At 41.9% G+C, this 20,431-nt stretch overlaps 1 protein-coding gene across 4 annotated transcripts in view; it reads left to right on the top strand.

Annotated features, from left to right (window-relative positions):
- The window catches only part of dnah7 (dynein, axonemal, heavy chain 7), a 1,084,136-nt gene that overhangs the window by 360,500 nt on the left and 703,205 nt on the right, over positions 1–20,431 (top strand). For all 4 annotated transcript variants that reach the window (XM_070875892.1, XM_070875893.1, XM_070875895.1 and 1 more), the window contains 3 exons: positions 5,514–5,654; positions 6,186–6,398; positions 12,681–12,790. In XM_070875892.1, the coding sequence (XP_070731993.1) occupies positions 5,514–5,654; positions 6,186–6,398; positions 12,681–12,790 (464 nt within the window). The remainder of the gene's footprint in view (positions 1–5,513; positions 5,655–6,185; positions 6,399–12,680; positions 12,791–20,431) is intronic.

The following is a 20,431-nucleotide window of genomic DNA, read 5'->3' as shown; positions in this document are numbered from 1 at the left end:
ACAAAATAAAGAAAGGGCATGATAAAATATTGGCAAATAAAATCAAGGAAAACGCAAAGATATTTTATAAATGCATAAAGAGCAAGAGGATAACGAAAGAAAGAGTAGGGCTAATTAGAGACCAAAAAGATAAATTGTGTGTTGAGGCAGAAGATGTGGGTATGGTTCTTAATGATACTTTGCGTCTGTCTTCCCAAAGGAGAGGGATGATGCAGACATTGTAGTTAAGGAGGAGGAGTGTGAAATATTAGATAAGATAAACATAGTGAGAGAGGTCATATTAAGCGGTTTAGCATCTTTGAAAGTAGATTCATCGCCAGACCCGGATGAAATGTATCCCAGGTTGTTAAGAGAAGCAAGGGCGTAAATAGCGTAGGCTCTGACCATCATTTTCCAATCCTCTGTGGCTATGGTGTGGTGCTGGAGAACTACTAACGTTGAATCATTGTTTAAAAAGGGAGAAAGGGATAGACAGAGTAATTACAGGTCAGTCAGTCTAACCTTGGTGGTGGGCAAATTATTGGAAAAAATTCTGAAGGACAGTATAATTCATCATGTAGAAAGGCTCGGATTAATCAAGGACATTTAGCTTGGATTTGTTAAGGGAAGGTCATGTCTGACTAACTTTACTGATTTTTTTTGAGGAGGTAACAGGGAGGGTCAATGAGGGTAGCATGTTTGATATAGTCTACATGGATTTTAGCAAGGCATTTGACAAATTCCTGCATGGCAGACTGTCAGAAAAGTAAAAGCCATGGGATCCAAGGGAGTGGCAAGTTGGATCCAAATTTGGCTCAGTGGCAGGAAACATAAGGTAATGGTTGACAGGTGCTTTTGTGACTGAAAGGCTGTTTCCAGTGGGGTTCCGCAGGGCTCAGTACTAGGTCCCTTGCTTTTTGTAGTATATATCAATAATTTAGACATCAATGTAGGGCGCAGGGTTAAGAAGTTTGCAGATGTTACAAAAATTGGCCGTGCAGTTGATAGTGAGGAAGAAAGCTGTAAACTGCTGGTCACCACATTATAGGAAGGATGTGATTGCACTAGAGAGGGTACAGTGGAGATTTACCAGGATGTTGCAAGACTGGAGAATTTTAGCTATGAGGAAGATTGAATAGACTGGAATTGTTTCCTTTGGAAAAGAGGAGGCTAAGGGGAGACTTAATTGAGATGTATAAAATTATGAGCGGCATAGATAGAGTAGATGGAAAGGAATAATTTCCCTTAGCAGTGGGGTCAATAATCAGGGGGCATCAATTTAAAGTAATTGCTAGAAAGATTAGAAGGGGATTTGAGGAGAATTTTTTCACCCAGATGGTGGTTGGGGTGTGGAACTCACTGCTGAAAGGTTGGTAGAGGCTGAAACGTTCATTGCAATTAAAAAGTACTTGGATATGCACTTGAAGTGCCAGAGCCTATATGGTTACGGATCATAAGAACATAAGAATTAGGAGCAGGAGTAGGCCATTCAGCCCCTTGAGCCTGCTTCACCATTCAATGAGATCATGGCTGATCTTTTACCTTAACTCCACTTTGCTGCTCTATCTCCATATCCCTTGATTCCCTTAATATCCAAAAAGCTATCTATCCCTGCCTTGAATATACTCAAAGACTGATCCTCCATAGCCCTGTGGGGTAGAGAATTCCAAAGATTCACCACTCTCTGAGTGAAGAAGTTTCTCCTCATCTCAGTCCTAAATGGCCGACCCCTTATTCTGAGACTGTGACCCCTGGTTCTCGACTCCCCAGTCAGAGGAAACATTTACTCTGTCAAGCCCTGTAAGAATTTTGCATGTTTTAATGAGATCACCTCTTATTCTTCTAAACTCTGGAGAATATAGGTCTAGTCTACTCAATCTCTCCTCATAGGACAATTCCCCCATCACCGAAATCAATCTGGTGAACCTTTGTTGCCCTCCTTCAATGGCAAGTATATCCTTCCTTAGGTAAGGAGTCCAAAACTGTACACAATACTCCAGGTGTAGTCTCACCAGGCCCTATATAATTGCAGTAAGACGTCTTTACTGTTATACTCAAATCCTCTTGTAATAAAGGCCAACATACCATTTGCTTTCCTAATTGCTTGCTGTACCTGCATGTTAACTTTCAGTAATTTGTGTACAAGGCCACCCAGGTCCCTCTGAACATCAACATTTCCCAATCTCTCACCATTTAAAAAATACTCCGCTTTTCTAGTTTTCCTACCAAACTGGATAACTTCATATTTTATCCACATTATATTCCATTTGCCATGTTCTTGCCCACTCACTTAGCCTATCTATATCCCCTTAAATTCTTTTTGCATCCTCCTCACAACTTACATTCCCACCTAGCTTTGTATCATCAGCAAAGTTGGATATATTTTGGATCAAGATATTTTGGCTCAAGAGTGGATTTGGCTGCATAGCTCTTTTTCAACTGGCACAGACACAATGGGCTGAATGACCTCCTTCTGTGCCATAGCTTTCTATGATTCTATGATGGTGGCTGTTGTTCTCAAATTACTCCAGTCCGCTTGGTGATGGTGCTTCCAGAATAATGTTAGATCGGGGAATTCCAGGATTTAGACACAGTGATGATGAAGGAATAGAAATATATATTCAAGTAGGAATGGTGTGTGACTTGGAGGGAAATTTGAAGGTGATGATGTTTTGTGATATTGCTATTCTGGTTGTTCTTGGTTGTAAAAGTTGCAAAACTGGGGAGGTTCTGGTGAAGCAAGCTTGGCAGGTTGCTAATGTGCAGTTAAAGTATGCCACTGTTGGAAGTAGTGGATATTGAGCACAGCGGCAGGGGTGCCAATCAGGTGGGCTGCTTGTCCTGGATGGTGTCAAGATTCTTGAGTGTTGTTGTGGCTGCACCCATTCAGATGAGTGGTGAGTTATCTACCACACTCCTGACTTGAGCATTGTAGATAGTAAAGAGGCTTTGAAGAGTCAGGAGACGAACCACTTGTTGCAGAATTCCCAGCCTCTGCCCTGGTCTTGTTGCCAGAGTGTTAATGTGGCTGATTCAGTTAAGCTTTTGGTCAATGGTGACCCCCAGGATGTTGATGGTGGGGGCCAAGGCAACTGTGGAGATTATGATGATGGGAAGGTCACCATTGGTTGGACTGCGGATATATTATAGTTCACAAAAGGAAAAACCAACACACCTGTGGCAAAATTTTAATTTCAGATATTAGGTGAGCTTCCATGTGTATGCTGATGACACTCAGCTCTACCTCTCTATCAACTCTCTCTTGCCTCTGTGTTGTTTGACATCGAATCTTGGATGAGCTGTAACTTACTTCAGCTCACCATTGGGTACTCAGAAGCCATCATCTTTTGTCACCGACACAAGCTACATATCCTCACCGCTGACTCCATTTTCCCTCTTTGGACGCTACGCCAGGGTGAACCACACTCCTAACAACCTCAATATCATGTTGAACCCTATTTTGGATCCTCTCCATCACAAACACTGCCTACTTCCACCTTTGTAACATTGTCCACCTCAATTGATTGCATTATTTCACAGTTATCATGACCTCATTTTGCTGGTGTCAGCAAACTTCATTGTTATTTCTCCTGTGTCTTTGTCTAAATTATTTATATAAATGGAAAACAAGAGTTTCCAGCATAGACGTATGGTCAAACCACGATCCACGTCTTGTCAACAGGTAAAACAGCTAAAACATCTAAACTCCTACTGTCAAGTGTCAGTTTGGCTCATTTTTGTCTCTAAGTCAGAAGTGTGTGGGTCTATGTCCCGCTCCAGGATGAGCACATGAACCAGGCTGACATTTCACTGCAGTACTGAAGGATGCTGCTTTGTCACTGGTGCTGTTTTTTGGAGGAGATGTTAAGTTGAGGTCTTGTCTACTTGTACTGGCGGATGTTAAACGATCCAATGACAGTATTCGAAGAAGAAAAGAAGAGTTTTCCTGATGTCCTGGCCAACATCCATCCTTCAATCAACATCACCAAAAAAATGAATTGCTAATTTTTGCTGTTTGTGGTAATTTGCTTTGTGCAAATTGACAGCCGAGTTTACCTACAAAAAATAACTACAGTTCAAAAAGAAAATTAATTCATTAGTTGTGAAGTATTGGGACATCTGGTGGTTGTGAAAAGTTCATATAAATGTAATGTCTTTCAATTTCCCAGTCATTCATCTATCCATGCAGTTACATTTCCTTTCATACCTTGTGCCTCAATCTTCAGAAGGATCTTGTGTGGCATTTTATTAAATATTTTCTGAAAATCATTGCATTGACTGTATTCGCTTTTCTATATGCTTTGTGATTTGTTTAATCAAGCAGCCGCCTGCCCTCTGCAATTCCATGCTGACTATTCCTAATTACCCCATTCCTTTCTAAGTGTTTACCCATTTCATTCCTTATTATGAATTCTACGGCCTAGAAGTTAGTCATGGCCCATTTCCGGGAGCATAACTAGTCATCAGCATAGGCAGTCCCTCGGAATCAAAGAAGACTTGCTTCCACTCTAAAAATGAGTCCTTAGGTGGCTGAACAGTCCAATATGAGAATCACAGTCCCTTTCACAGGTGGGACAGATAGTTGTTGAGGGAAAGGGTGGGTGGGACTGGTTTGCCGCACGCTCTTTCCGCTGCCTGCGCTTGATTTCTGCATGCTCTCGGCAATGAGACTCGAGGTGCTTAGCGCCCTTCCGGATGCACTTCCTCCACATAGGGCAGTCTTTGGCCAGGGACTCCCAGGTTTCGGTGGGGATGCTGCACTTTATCAGGGAGGCTTTGAGAGTGTCCTTGTAACATTTCCTCTGCCTACCTTTGGCTCGCTTGCCATGAAGGAGTTCCGAGTAGAGCATAACTAGTAGTGCGCAGACAACGCACGCCCCAAATGGAAGGCCCAAGGCTGGTCCAAAATTGGGCCTCATTTACATTATTTGTTGAGCTGCTGGCACCTGTCTTGTCTCCACAGGCAGCTTACCATTTTAAATCAACGGCCCTAAGGTAAGGCCTGGCCTTCCACTTATTGGAATCCAATTTGGAAAAGCGGGCCTAAAGCAGGCACTACGCCCCGCCAGAGTTGCCTGAACAAAGACCTGACACAATATTGTCAGACATTTTTGATGCATCTTTAATGCACAGGATTTTGGTCTTGAATTTGGCCCTCAATGCATTCATTTTATGCCTGCAAAATGGAGGCAATGAGGTCCAATTTCTACCCCTACAAGTTTACCACAACTGCAGTAAGACTAACTGTTCTATATTTTCCAGGCTTATCCCCTTTCTCTTTCTGAAGCAGTTCATCCAGCTGGTGTGATACAAGATGGTTAAATTGGAATGCTCTACAGCTAATACACATGCTATGGTTATTATGTTTATGATTAATGCATTAAATTAACTGCTGTATTGATTTTGCCCCTTTCTCTGTATCTAGATCAGTGGAAAAACCGAAAACTGCATTAAAATCATGACAAATGCATTTAAATGAATATTAACTGCATTAATGCTGCTTTTACAGATTTTGTTTTGTAATTAATGCAAAGGTTATTGGCGAAGCAAGTGAAGCTTATCCAAAGACTCCACGTATAGATTGGGTGACAAACTGGCCTGGTCAGACAGTGTTATGTGTCTCGCAGATGTTTTGGACACAAGAGGTTCACCATTCTATTAAACTGGGTCAACAGGTAAGTGAAGTTAGGAAAAAGAGTAGAAAAAAAATTACTTTCAAAAGTGAAATGATTTTGTGTAAATACATATGTTTTCAAACCGATACATATACTGTCATTGAAATAAATAGTTGGAACATTGTTATTTCAAAATTTTGATTTTAAAATTTCATCTGTTTTAAACTGTCTAAACTAAAGTGGAGTAAGTTTGCAAAGCATTGTCTTTGGTCTACTCTGTTCAATTAATTTAATCCTATTACAAACAGAAAGATTGCAATTATGATGAAGTATATCATGATACTTTCTGGTATTATCATTTTAACATGCTTGTGATGTACTGTAAGCAGGTGATTTAAATTGACAGAGTTAACTTAAATAGTTTAATTAGCAAGTTGAAGATTTTTTTTAAAAGACAGAGTGGTAGAGCAAAACAAGATACGATGGACTCATTTTTTTGGCTGTTCATAGTCAATGACAGAAAAATTGTTTGCTCTACAAATGGTAAATTGAGTGCATACAGTTAAATGGCCTATCCCATTTACTTCTTAGGCCCTCGAGCAATATCTGGATCAGAATAACAAGCAGATTGATGATATTGTTACCTTAGTACGTGGAAAACTATCGAAGCAGAATCGTATTACTCTTGGGGCTTTGGTTGTACTAGATGTGCATGCCAGAGATGTCTTGACAGTTCTGGTAAAGAAAAAAATCAATGATGAAAATGACTTTGAATGGTTGAGTCAGCTGAGGTACTACTGGGAGGTGAGTGAATACTTGTAATGTCCTGAGTCAGTTAACCTGTCTGTAAGAGCATTTTTAATTAGATTATTTCATAATATTAGCGATTCTATTGCTTAAGAGTTTAAATTTATGATGGATATGGGACAAAGAACCTTGCCAGCTCAAAGGACAAATAAAGCCAGCACTAGTTAGTCCACTTTTGTTTGTGAAAAATTGCTTCGGTATACAATTAAAATATTGGTATGGAAGATTTTAGCAAAGGGCTTTGCTCCTGCAGGTGCGTTATGCTTTGGAATCCAACATTCTGCTTTCACGATGCAGTCATGTTTGGCAAATGATAAAAGAATTAAAAACATGTATTCACAAAAAGCAAGATTTGAAGCTACAAGAGACAGAAGATCAATAGCTGCTAGAATGATAACCCCATAGTAAGTGGAAAAGCATCAATATCTGCTATGTGCATCATGTAGTTTGCCACAACACCATGATGCAGATATCACATTTTGAATAAGCAGGATCAAAATGTTCATGTTAGACATTATGGCCCTGATCTTGACTAAGGCAGAATTTCTGAGTGAGGGGCACGGTGAGGAATTGCTTTCATGATGTGCAGTTTTGACTCCCTTTTGGGCAGGGAATGCACCGGAGGAGGCCCCAGGCCAGGAGTATATAGGAAGCCTGCTGCTGGGATAATGATAGTGTGGGAGGTGAATCATGAGAGGGGATATCTGTTCTTGAGGGAGGTCTGATCCTGGGGGGGGTTCTGCGATCCTGGGAGGCGATGTCCGCGATACTGGGAGGGGGGACGTCGCTATCCTGGGGGGTGGGGGGGATCCACGTTGCTGAGCTGGGGAAGCAGTTTTATCTTGGTGGGCCAAGTACTCCTGCTCCTCCTGGCCCATAAGAACATAAGAACATAAGAAATAGGAGCAGGAGTAGGCCACCTGGCCCCTCGAATCTGCTCCACCATTTAATAAGATCATGGTTGAACTGATCATGGACTCAGCTCCACTTCCCTGCCCGCTCCCCATAACCTTTTACTTCTTTATCGCTCAAAAATCTGTCTATCTCCGCCTTAAATATATTCAATGACCCAGCCTCCACAGTTCTCTGGGGCAGTGAATTCCATAGATTTACAACCCACTGAAAGAAGAAATTCCTCCTCATCTCAGTTTTAAATGGGCAGCCCCTTATTCTGAGACTATGTCCCCTAGTTTTAGTTTCTCCTATGAGTGGAAATATCCTCTCTGCATCCACCTTGTCGAGCTCCCTCACTATCTTATACATTTCAATAAGATCAACTCTCATTCTTCTGAACTCCAATGTGTATAGGCCCTATCTACTCAACTTATCCTCATAAGCCAACCCCCTCATCTCCGGAATCAACCTTCTCTGAACAGCCCCCAATGCAAATAGATCCTTCCTTAAATAGGGAGACCAAAACTGTTATACATGTATACTTGTATTTACTCTGTACAGCCACCAGAGGGCTCATCCCCTGGAGTCCCAAAGGATCCCATAATCTCTTGGGAGCACAGGTATTTAAGGAGGCTTCACAGGTTGGAGAGGCACTCTGGAGACCTGCAATAAAAGACTAAGGTCACACTTTACTTTGAGCTCACAGTGTTCAGTCTCTTTCTCCATACACAACAAAAACTGTACGCAGTACTCCTGGTGTTGCCTCACCAATACCATGTACAGTTGTAGCAAGACTTCTCTGCTTTTATACTCTATCCCCCTTGCAATATAGGCCAACATTCCATTTGCCTTCCTCATTCCTTGCTGTACCTGCATACTAACTTTTTGTGTTTCATGCACAAGGACCCCCAGGTCTCTCTGTACTGCAGCACTTTGCAATTTTTCTCCATTTAAATTGTAATTTGCTTTTCTATTTTTTCTGCCAAAGTGGATAACCTCACATTTTCCCAAATTATACTCCATCTGCCAAATTTTTGCCCACTCATTTTGCCTGTCTATATCCCTTTGCAGATTTTTTGTGACCGCCTCACAATTTGCTTTCCCACCCATCTTTGTATCATCAGAAAACCTGGCTACATTACACTCGGTCCCTTCATCCAAGTCATTAATATACATTGTAAATAGTTGAGGACCCAGCACCGATCCCTGTGGCACCCCACTAGTCACTGTTTGCCAACCGGAAAATAACCCATTTATCCCGACTCTCTGTTTTCTGTTAGTTAGCTAATCCTCTATCCATGCTAATATATTACCCCCAACCCCGTGAACTTTTATCTTGTGCAGTAATCTTTTATGTGGCACCTTATTGAATGTCTTCTGGAAATCCAAATACACCACGTCCACTGGTTCCCCCTTATCCATTCTGCTCGTTACATCCACAAAGAATTCCAGCAAATTTGTCAAACATGATTTCCCTTTCATAAAACCATGCTGACTCTGCTTGATTTAATCATGCTTTTCAAAATGTCCCGCTACTGCTTCCTTAATAATGGACTCCAGCATTTTCCCAACAACAGATGTTAGGCTAACTGGTCAACAGTTTCATGTTTTTTGTCCGCCTCCTTTTTTAAATAGGGGCGTTACATTTGCAGTTTTCCAATCTGCTGGGACTGTCCCAGAATCCAGGGAATTTTGGTAGATTACAACCAATGCATCCACTATCTCTGCAGCCACTTCTTTTAAGACCCTAGGATGTAAGCCATCAGGTCCAGAAGTGCTGGAAAGGTACTTACATACAGCTCTTCCATACAAATGTCTTTGCCTCCCTTTAGCTACTGGGTTTCCTAAGACCTGTGAAACCTGGCTGAACAGGGTTAAAGTGGAAGATAAAATGTCAGGCATGCAGCCTCATTATAATATTTAAATGATGAAGGTACCTCCTGGGAGTGGGTTGGTTGCCCACCCCTGCCCCACCTCCTTTAAAACTGGAAGTGGGTTGGTTTGAGTTTAAGATTTTTAACCTCCCTGACCCAAACCTGCCTGTTTTTGGCAGTTAAAATGCCCCTCTATTCCCCAGCCACAGGGGTGGGAAGGTGACATGCTCCAAACTGTTTCTCCAGACTCTGCAATTCTTCTGGGGTTCTCCCAGGGTCCTACTGCAACTCTGGGAAGTGGCATAAATTGCCAGAAACAATAATTTACACTGTTTCCCTGGGGCTTTTTTGGTCTCCCACCGAAGGAATGGCAGGGCACTCCTGTGAAGTTTCATGGCTCCAATTTGAGTTGGCTCCTAAAAGGTATGTAGGAATGGTTTGCAATGACTCACACTTGAAATGAATATAAATGTATGTAAATGAGGTTTACTTGCAATTCCTTAAGCAATATTTTTTTGAACAGCAAATAAATATGTAAACACAAAACAGTATCTCCAAGGAAGAACATTAAAACAAATTCTGCCAATTGCAGAGTGTTAGATGCTACTTTTAGCAGTCGAATAGAATAATCATAAGACATATTTTGGGCCATAAAATTTGCTGTAGGAGTGAATCTATTGGTGGCATTAGTTAGACTTGTCTTTGCACATTTCGGTTTTTACATTTTTACGTGGCAAGTTGCTGAAAGTGCAAACTGGCAATGGCGCAGCAAGGGAAATGGGCCACCTGGGACCTGAATGAACAGGACAAGCAGCTGTGTATCTCCTTAACCAATTAGATTGAAGAATTGGACTGAGAAAGATGTGTAAATTAGAATGGGTGAATTCAATGCTAAATCAAGTACAAAAGGTGAAATAAAGAGAAGGAAAGGATTGGATTAAGAGAGAGAAAAAAGAGACAAAGGAAAGTAAAGAAAATATATTTTATATTTTACGTTTTAAAAATCCAATAACAATTAAAACCTGAAGGAATGAGACTCCACACTTGTAATAGTTAATTTTCAGTGACGGAGAAATTGACTGGCGGCAATTAACATATCATACCATTAAAAGGATATATAGGGCTAAAAATTTGGTTGTGTAGCTCCCATTGTTTGGGCACTATAGGTGCCGAATTGGATCCAAAATGGCGTCCAAGCACCGCACGCACAGTTCTGGTGCAGGCCGTACTGGGTGCCACCTTGGTGAGGGCAGTAGGGCGGCTGCCTGGAGTGTGCATTGGAAGTATGGTAAGTAGGGAGATGGTGACGTCACTCAGCGTTCAACGCTGATTTGATGCCAGCACTGCCATTTTCATTGTAAGCGCTGGAACTAATGCCCTGTGTTAATCTCGCACACCTGGACATGTGTTCAACAGCAGGAAGGACCCCCCCCCCTCACCTGCGCTATTTAAAAGGATCATCACCAACTTTCAGGTAACTTGCGTTTTGATTTCTACTGGCTCTGTGTAAATTTGTAAATTTGTGGAAGAGTTTGCAGCTTTCTATGCAGTTAACATCTGCTGGCGCTGGTTATGTGCCACCTTTTCCTGCAAGAGAAAGGGAAGTGTGCCAGTGAGTGTGGTGCAATGTGTTTGGGTGATGTGCCTGTCATGGTTGTGTTAGGATAAAAAGAAGACTTCTCTTCTTCAAGGTGGATTCCCTGAAATAAGGAATCGACACCCGCACGTATAACGACCACGGAATCACTCAGACGAAACCTTGGTTCAACTGATCTTTATTCAAACATATGCAAGGGAAGAGTTCAGGAATGAACCTTCAAAGAACAAAGGTTCTGCACACATCTTTATACAGTTTTTCGAGGTGTGCAACCCTCCTACAAAACTTCAATGACCACCGATTGGCCTACATCTTATCAGTGGAGCTTTATTGATTCGTTGACCCTTATCAGACTGACTGCTGAGTGGTTTCCCAACCTTTCCATCTCCCATAATATGTCAGCCTTCTGGAATGTGTTGTTCTGCAGTGTTAACCTTGCCTTGGTTCTCCTGACGTGTTGTTTAACCTTGCTTCCCATGGCTTGTTGTGCACCTGGTTTCTTATTGGCCAAAATTATCCCTTTCCCATGAGCTCCAGCCAAAACTATCCCTTTCCCATGAATGCAGCTGCTACAATAGCATCATCCTATCTACGTTTCCAGACAGCTTACTCCCTACTGACCTTGGAGCTTTATTAGTAGGTGTTGTTCCCTTAAATGTACTGAATATATAAGTTTTCATTTTATGTTATACGGCCATTTTCTATCCTTTGTAAGCGAGTTTTATAAGCGAGTTTTACATGCAATCATTTATAAGCTAATTTTACATACAATTTGTCAATAGGCGATATATTACCATCCATACCTTGAGGTGGAGGAACTCCTGACTCCTCACAACCTCCTAATACTGATAAGCCCTTTTAATCTGAACCATTTTATGTGTCAGATCAATTCACTACCTTCAGTATCCACTTTAGTGACCATCTGTCTGTCTACTTCCACTTTGGTGACAATACTTTATCCTCATACAATACTTTACCCCCTTACAGTTGAAAAGCTGACAGTGTGTTCAAAGCTGTGAGTTGTATGTGTGAAGCTTGCAACAGTGGCAAATGTGTAAGGGTGCGGTAAGGCTCTGAATGTGAGGTATGAGTCCTGTTTGATAGAGATTGTTGGTAGGTGAGTGATGGGGGTGTGGTGCATTGAACAGTGTGTGAGGCTAGTACTGCAGATGGAGGGATATGGTATTTGAAGATGACGTCACTGACTTTGACCACTTGTGTGAGGTCATTGAACTGCTTCCTGCACTGAGTCCAGGTCCACTTGGCTATGCTGCTGGCATCTACCACAGTGGCTATCTGCTCCCACTGCTGCATGGTCTGTTGCCTGGAGGGTCTGCTGGCCCCCTGTGGAAAGAGGACCTCTTCCGGAGTTAACTTCCTGGACCAAGGCCTCTAGTGCTGCATCGGAGAACCTAGGTGCACACACTTTCCCCTGTTGTACCAGCATTAGAATTTCCTTCGCCACTGTCTTCCCAGACACTTCAACTACCTGTTGCAGACAGAAGACACCTCTCCTTTAAGAGGTCCAGATTGCTTTTAAGTAGTGCAGGCTTGCTTTAATTGGAGCTAGCCTTGCATGAACTTGGGGCCTCCTGCTGAGCATTACACAGCCTGCCTACTTCATTGTTCTAATGAGGCGAGCCTGTGATTTCTGGCAGGTCCTGCCCTGGTGCACTTCTGGTGGTGTAACAATACTGTTGGAATTTCTAGGCTCAGTACCTAAAGGTTCATTATGAAAAGATATAATAATCTGCAGATATTTTGTTATTGGAGAAAATTGAGGAACAGTGCCTGTGACAATTAAACTGAATAATAAAAGTGGATGGTAATTGAGATATGCCAACAAGATTTTGCTGTTAGTTCCTCGGCAAATGTGATAGCCTATTGTAGCTCCTTGTGCTCTTCATTTTACAGGACAATGAACTTCAGACAAAAATGATCAATGCAGGTTTACCCTATGGCTATGAATATCTTGGAAACACCCCCCGACTTGTTATCACTCCACTTACAGACAGATGCTACAGGTAAGCTTTTTGTAAATGATGCATGAATAACAAAATAGGATACAGTGGTGTGATATATCGCTAAATTATTAATAATGAGTAAAAATTCAGAAATACTTTAGAAGGATAAACTGTATTAATTAGTGAACTGACAAGCAAAATCAGGGAAGTAGAAAACACAGTACCTGAATCCAGTCATTCCTAAGATATAAATTAAAGTAGAATCCATAGTAACTTCCCTCTTCCCTACACATCCCTGGCCTCATGTTTTAATAATAAAGCAAGCATCTATAATAGCATGGAAGGAATCTATCAAACACTTGGCATTTCCTATATGTTGGTGGTATTCATTGATCTTTGGTTGAGGGACAGAATCCCAAACAACAGCTTGCTTGAAGGCCATTCTCACAGACTCACCACAAATCAGTTCCATGTGTTTATTTTTTAACAATGGAATAGGTTCTTAAAAAAATATATATCAACATATATCCAAAAACATCAAAGCATGAACACAAATAGTTTTTACTTAGTACTGGATGCACTTAATGGAATGTGCTTAATTATTTTTCCCAACTAGATTATCAACATTCGTTTCAAAAACTGCTTGTTTAAAATGTGTATCATGCATGTTTTCCACTGAAGTGGCATATGGGCAGACTGGAGAACTGCTTCCACAGAATTGTCCTTCAATGATGGTTTGATGGGTTCCATAACTTTCCATGCCATATGGCATCTTTTTCTGTCATCAGTCTCAATAAGAAATACCCAAGACTCGAGCATTCCCTAACAGTTGGGCACTGAATTATCGAAATTAATATGCCTCCTGATTGTAAGTAAGAACCAAAAGGATGGCATAACGACATGGAAAAATGTTGGCCTATATTGCAAGGGGGATAGAAGTCCTGCTACAAAAGTACAGGGTATTGGTGAGGCCATACCTGGAGTACTGCGTACAGTTTTGGTCTCCGTATTTAAGGAAGCATATACTTGCATTGGAGGCAGTTCAGAGAAGGTTCACTAGGTTGATTCCAGAGATGAGGGGGTTGACTTACGAAGATAGGTTGGATAGATTGGGCCTATACTCATCGGAGTTCAGAAGAATGAGAGGTAATCTTATTGAAACATAAAATAATGAGGGGGCTCGACAAGGTGGATGCAGAGAGGATATTTCCATTCATAGGGGAAACTAAAACTCGGGGACATAGGCTCAAAATAAGGGGCCGCCCATTTAAAACTGAGTTGAGGAGAAATTTTTTCTCTGAGGATTGTAAATCTATGGAATTCTCTGCCCCAGAGAGCTATGGAGGCTGGGTTATTGAATATATTTAAGGTGGAGATAGACAGATTTTTGAGTGATAAGGGAGCATAGGGTTACGGGGAGCGGGCAAGGAAGTGGAGCTGAGTCCTGAGTTCTAGACTTCCCAGCCAGGGGAAACATCCTCCCAGCATCTACCCTGTCAAGTGCCCTAAGAATTTTATATCTTTCAATGAGATCACCTTTCATTCTTCCAAATTCTCGGGAATATAGGTCTAGTCTACTCAATTTTTCTTTATACGACAATCTGCCATCCCAGGAATCAGTCTAGTGAACCTCTGTTGCACATCCTCTATGGCGGACCAGTTGAACAAATACTTTGGTTCTGTCTTCATGAAGGAAGACACAAATAACCACCTGGAAATACTAGGCGACCGAGGGTCGAGTGAGAAGGAGAAACTGAAGGAAATCCTTATTAGGCGGGAAACTGTGTTAAGGAAATTGATGGGATTGAAGGCCGATAAATCCCCGGGGCCTGATAGTCTGTATCCCAGAGTACTTAAGGAAGTGGCCCTCGAAATAGTGCATGCATTGGTGATAATTTTTCAACAGTCTATCGACTCTGGATCAGTTCCTATGGACTGCAGGGTAGCTAATGTAACACCACTTTTTAAGAAAGGAGGGAGAGAGAAAACGGGTAATTATAGACCAGTTAGCCTGACATCAGCAGTGGGGAAAATGTTGGAATCAATTATTAAAGATGAAATAACAGTGCACTTAGAAAGCAGTGACAGGATCGGTCCAAGTCAGCATGGATTTATGAAAGGGAAATCATGCTTGACAAATCTTCTAGAATTTTTTGAGGATGTTACTGGTAGAGTGGACAAGGGAGAACCAGTGGATGTGGTGTATTTGGACTTTCAAAAGGCTTTTGACAAGGTCCCACACAAGAGATTAGTGTGCAAAATTAAAGCACATGGTATTGTGGGGTACTGTACTGACGTGGATAGAGAACTGGTTGGCAGACAGATAGCAGAGAGTCGGGATAAACAGGTCCTTTTCAGAATGGCAGGCAGTGACTAGTGGGGTGCCGCAGGGCTCAGTGCTGGGACCCCAATTATTTACAATATACATTAATGATTTAGATGAAGGAATTGAATGTAATATCTCCAAGTTTGCAGATGACACTCAGCTGGGTGGCGGTGTGAGCTGTGAGGAGGACGCTAAGAGGCTGCAGGGTGACTTGGACAGGTTAGGTGAGTGGGCAAATGCATGGCAGATGCAGTATAATGTGGATAAATGTGAGGTTATCCACTTTGAGGGCAAAAACACGAAGGCAGAATATTATCTGAATGGCGGCAGATTAGGAAAAGGGTAGGTGCAACGAGACCTGGGTGTCATGGTACATCAGTCATTGAAAGTTAGCATGCAGGTACAGCAGGCGGTGAAGAAGGCAAATGGTATGTTGGCCTTCATAGCTAGGGGATTTGGGTATAGGAGCAGGGAGGTCTTGCTGCAGTTGTATAGGGCCATGGTGAGGCCTCACCTGGAATATTGTGTTCAGTTTTGGTCTCCTAATCTGAGGAAAGACGTTCTTGCTATTGAGGGAGTGCAGTGAAGGTTCACCAGACTGATTCCCGGGATGGCAGGACTGACACATGAGGAGAGACTGGATTGACTGGGCCTGTATTCACTGGAGTTTAGAAGGATGAGAGGGGATCTCATAGAAACATATAAAATTCTGACGGGACTGGACAGGTTAGATACAAGAAGAATGTTCCTGATGTTGGGGAAGTCCAGAACCAGGGGACATAGTCTAAGCATAAGGGGTATGCCATTTAGTACTGAGATGAGGAGAAACTTCTTCACTCAGAGAGTTGTTAACCTGTGGAATTCCCTACCGCAGAGAGTTGTTGATGCCAGTTCATTGGCTATATTCAAGAGGGAGTTAGACGTGGCCCTTATGGTTAATGGGATCAAGGGGTATGGAGAGAAGACAGGAAAGGGGTACTGAGGTGAATGATCAGCCATGATCTTATTGAATGGTGGTGCAGGCTTGAAGGGCCAAATGGCCTACTCCTGCATCTATTTTCTATGTTCAATGTTTCTATGTATATCCTTCCTTAGGTAAAGAGACCAAGACGGTACACGGTACACCAGGAGTTGTCTCAGCAAGCTCCTATATAATTCCAGTGCGACATCTTTACTCTTATACTCCAATCCTTTTGTAATAAAGGCTAATATACCATTTGCTTTCCTAATTGCTCATTGTACCTGCATGTTAACTTTCAGTGATTCATGTACAAGGATCCAGGTCCCTCTAAATACCAACATTTCCCAATCTCTCACCATTTAAAAAAAAATACTGTGCTTTTCTATTTTTCCTACCAAAGTGGATAACCGCACATTATTTTCCATCTGTCACATTCTTGCCCATTCACTTAACCTGTCTGTATCCCTTTGCAGGCTTTTGCATTCTCCTCACTACTTAATTTCACACCGAACTTTGTATCATCAGCAAATTTTATACATTACACTCGGTCCCCTCATCTAAGTCATTGATATAGATTGTAAATAGCTGAGGCCCAAGCACTGATTCTTATGGTACCGCACTAGCTACAAACTGCCAACCCGAAAATGACCCATTTATTCCTACTTTCTGTTTTCTGTCCGTTAACCAATCTTCAATCCATGCTAGTATATTGGTGCAGAAATTGCGGTTGGGGGCTTCCTGTGGGCGGATGCGTCAGACCTGAAAAAAATCTACGAACTGACCTGGTGGTCTGGGAGCTTCGTCGACTTGCTGTCCTGAGCCTCTATGCGTAGGCCCACGGATCTCAGTTGGAGGTGTTTCGCAAGCGCCCCTGGGATCACTGGGCCAGCTTAACCAATCAAAGTAGGGGTGTTTGCATTCATACTTGTGGTGAGTTCCGTGTGTACGGAATCACCATAAGTATGAATGGGAATACCCCCAAAAAATTATCGAACACTTAAAATATATATTTTTTAAATCACCTATTTAAAATTAATCAAAATGGAATTTAATTAATTATTTAAAACAAAAATGTAATTTTATGAAAAATATATTTACATATTTTAAAAGATCTAAAAATAAGCTTAACTTATTTCACAGATTTTAAAATGTTTCAATTATTGAAAAAATTGTATTTTTCAAAGTCCTTTAAAAGTCTTATGCTGATAAAAGCAGGCCTCATGCCTCCTTTTTATCAGGCATAAGAATTACATGAACATTCACTGGGCAGAAGTTTGGCACATAGCCCAACTTTCTGCCAGCGAATGCCTATTTACTTCAGATTCACAAGTTCCGGGTTTCGGCGCATGTGCAGTGCATGCCTAACGAAACCTGGAACTTGTGGAGCCCCTATGGGTGCGTGCGCACCTCGTACGCACCCATAGTGTCACAAATTCAACCCCAATACCCTCAATTCCATGAGCCCTAATTTTGTGTAATAACCTCTGTGTGGCACATTATTGAATGGTTTAAAAAATTCAAATACACTACATCCACTGGTTCGCCCTTATCTACTCTGCTAGTTACGACCTCAAAAAACTCTCAAAGATTTGTTAAACAAGATTACCCATTCATAAATACATGCTGACTCTGCCCAATCATAATATGATTCTTTAGGTACCCTTTTACCACATCCTTATTATTAGATTCTAACATTTTCCTACTACATGACAGGCTAACTGACTATATTTCTCTGTTTTCTCTCTCCCTCCTTTCTTGAATAGCGGGGTTAGATTTTCTACCTTCCAACCCGTGGGTACCGTTCGAGAATCCAGGGAATTTTTGAATATCAATACCAATGCATCCACTATCTCTAGCCACTTATTTTAAAACCCTAGGATGTAGGCCATCAGATCCAAAGGATCTGATACTTTTTAGTTCCATTAATTTCTCCAGTGCTATTTCTTTACTAATACTAATTTCTTTAAATTATTCATCCTCACTAGACTCTTGGTTCTTCACTATTTCCAGAATATTTTTTGTGTCTTCTTCCATGAAGACAGATAAAAAAGGGGTGAAATTCAATGCACTTGCACCTCCCGTTAGGGGGCGCTAATGGGGCGCAAATGTGTTATCGACTGGTTGCGGCGCTGGCACTGACTCCCGCCATATTGGGTGGTAGTTTAGCGATGGTGCTACGGCTTTGCACCCAGATCTACTGCGCCCGGAGATTGTGATGTCATCACCACATGCATTGCCCCGTTAGTGCCCCGGCCCCGAAATTGAGTTTCACCCCCTGCAGCAGCGCCGGGTGAAAACATTGGGCAGCCGGCTGCTACCGGGGCGATAATTAAAGGCGAGGTAAGTTTAAAAAAAATCTTACCTTAGTTTTTCGCGGTGCTGCTCCGTTTCCTTCGCAGGGTCCTGGCCGTGATCGCTCAGCCTTGAGTGCCGGGCAGATCGTGTGGCACCCCTGCTCCCTAGGTGGTCAAGGTAGGTCCTTTTTTCATTGCAGAGTCTGCAGTTTGGGCCCTTCACTTGAAGGGAGGGGTGACCCTTTAGACACGGCAGGATTGCATAGCTGCTGAGACGTGCAGCGCTGCTGAGGCATCTGCCTCATTAACGCCAAACCTCATTTTTTGAGAGGGGGGAATATTTAATGCCCAATTTTTTCACTTTGCCTATCTCTTCTAAAAGTCAAGTATTCTGGACTATGTAGTTCCTAACCTTGGTCATTCTGCAACCATGTCTAGGTAGTGGCTATTAGATCAAACCATTTGAAGCAGGGTGATACAGTGGAACTTTGGTATGTTTCACACCATTTCTGCTCAGGAACTGTGCAAATTCTTCTGAACAAAATTGTGGCCCATTATCAGACACAATTTCTTTTGGAAGGCCATATGAAGAAAACAATCTCTGCAAATTATGTAGTGTTTTACTTGTTGCAATTTTCCACATCAGAAACACCTCTACCCACTTCAAATGGCTATCAATCACAATGAACAATTGTTGTCCTTCTAGCTCAGCAAAATCTACATGTATCCTTTGCCACACCTGGGAGGCCATTTCCATGGCTGCAATGATACTGATGGTGGTTTCTTGCTTACCAATTGACATGTTGTACAGTGACTAATGATATACCCTATATCTTTATCTAGACCTAGCCACCATAAGTGACTGCATGCAAGCACATCCCCAGGTGCTGATCATGAAGATTTCCTAACAATTTTGACCTAAACTTATTTGGAATAATACTCTTGCAACCCACATGATACAATCTTTATCCATGGATAATTCATTCCTATGAATGAAGTATGGAAGAATATCTTCCTCTGGTATCTGGTTTGGCCAGCCATTTGCTACATAATCATACACCTTTGATATAACTGGGTCACGTTTGGTTGCTCTACCAATCTCTTCAGCTGTAACTGGCAGTTCGTCAATGTATTGGGTATAACTTCTGATGGGAATGGCAACCTGGACGTAGCATCAGCATTACTGTGATCAGTTGATCATCTGTATTCAATGTCAAACATATATGTTGACAAAATCAAAGCCCATCTCTCCATTCGGGCTGCAGCTAAGGTTGGAACTGGGGACTTTGGATGGAGGATTGCTGTCAGGGGCTTATGGTTAGCAATGATGATAAACTTGCAACCATACAAGTATTTGTGGAACTTCTTGACCCTAAAAATCAACGCCAAAGCTACTCTTTCGATCTGCGCATAATTACGCTAACTGGCACTGAGAGCGTGTGAAGCAAAAGCAATTGGTCCATCCTCCCCACTATGTAGTAAATGAGAGATCACTGCCCCAACGCCATATGAAGAAGCGTCACATGCTAGCTTGATCTCCTTCGATACGTCATAGTGAATTAACATGGTACTCTCTACCAGCTGGCTTTTACACTCTCTGAATGCTGTGTCGCATTCTTCTGACCACTTCCAATGGACCTGTTTTTTCAACAGCTCACATGTAACACTGTGGCTGAATTTGGTAGGAACTTCCCATAATAGTTCAAAAGATCCAAAAGTGATCAAAGTTCAGTGACATTCTTGGGAGTGGGTGCATTTCTGATTGTATCCAGCTTTGTTGTATGTAAACCATCTTTGTCTACTCTGTACCCTAAGTACTCAACTGAGTTTTGAAATAACTCACACTTGGGAGCAGTCACTCGTACTCTGTGCTTCTCTAACCGTTTGAGCACTTCATTCAATACATTACTATGGATTTGCCTGTTTGGTGCTGAAATGAGTACGTTATCTAAATAACATACTACCCATTCAAGGCCTTGCAAAATCTGGTTCATCACCCCTTGGAATATGGTGGGGGTAGAAGACATTCCAAATGGTAGCCTATGAAACTGATATAGGCCTAGATGAGTATTTATGGTCAAGCATTACTTGGATTCCTTATCTGGTTCAAGTTGTGAGAT

This window comes from Pristiophorus japonicus, chromosome 3, assembly GCF_044704955.1.
Source record: "Pristiophorus japonicus isolate sPriJap1 chromosome 3, sPriJap1.hap1, whole genome shotgun sequence".
Taxonomy (NCBI): domain Eukaryota; kingdom Metazoa; phylum Chordata; class Chondrichthyes; family Pristiophoridae; genus Pristiophorus; species Pristiophorus japonicus.
Note: the sequence above shows the minus strand (reverse complement) of the source record. Positions and strands in the feature narration are given on the sequence as shown.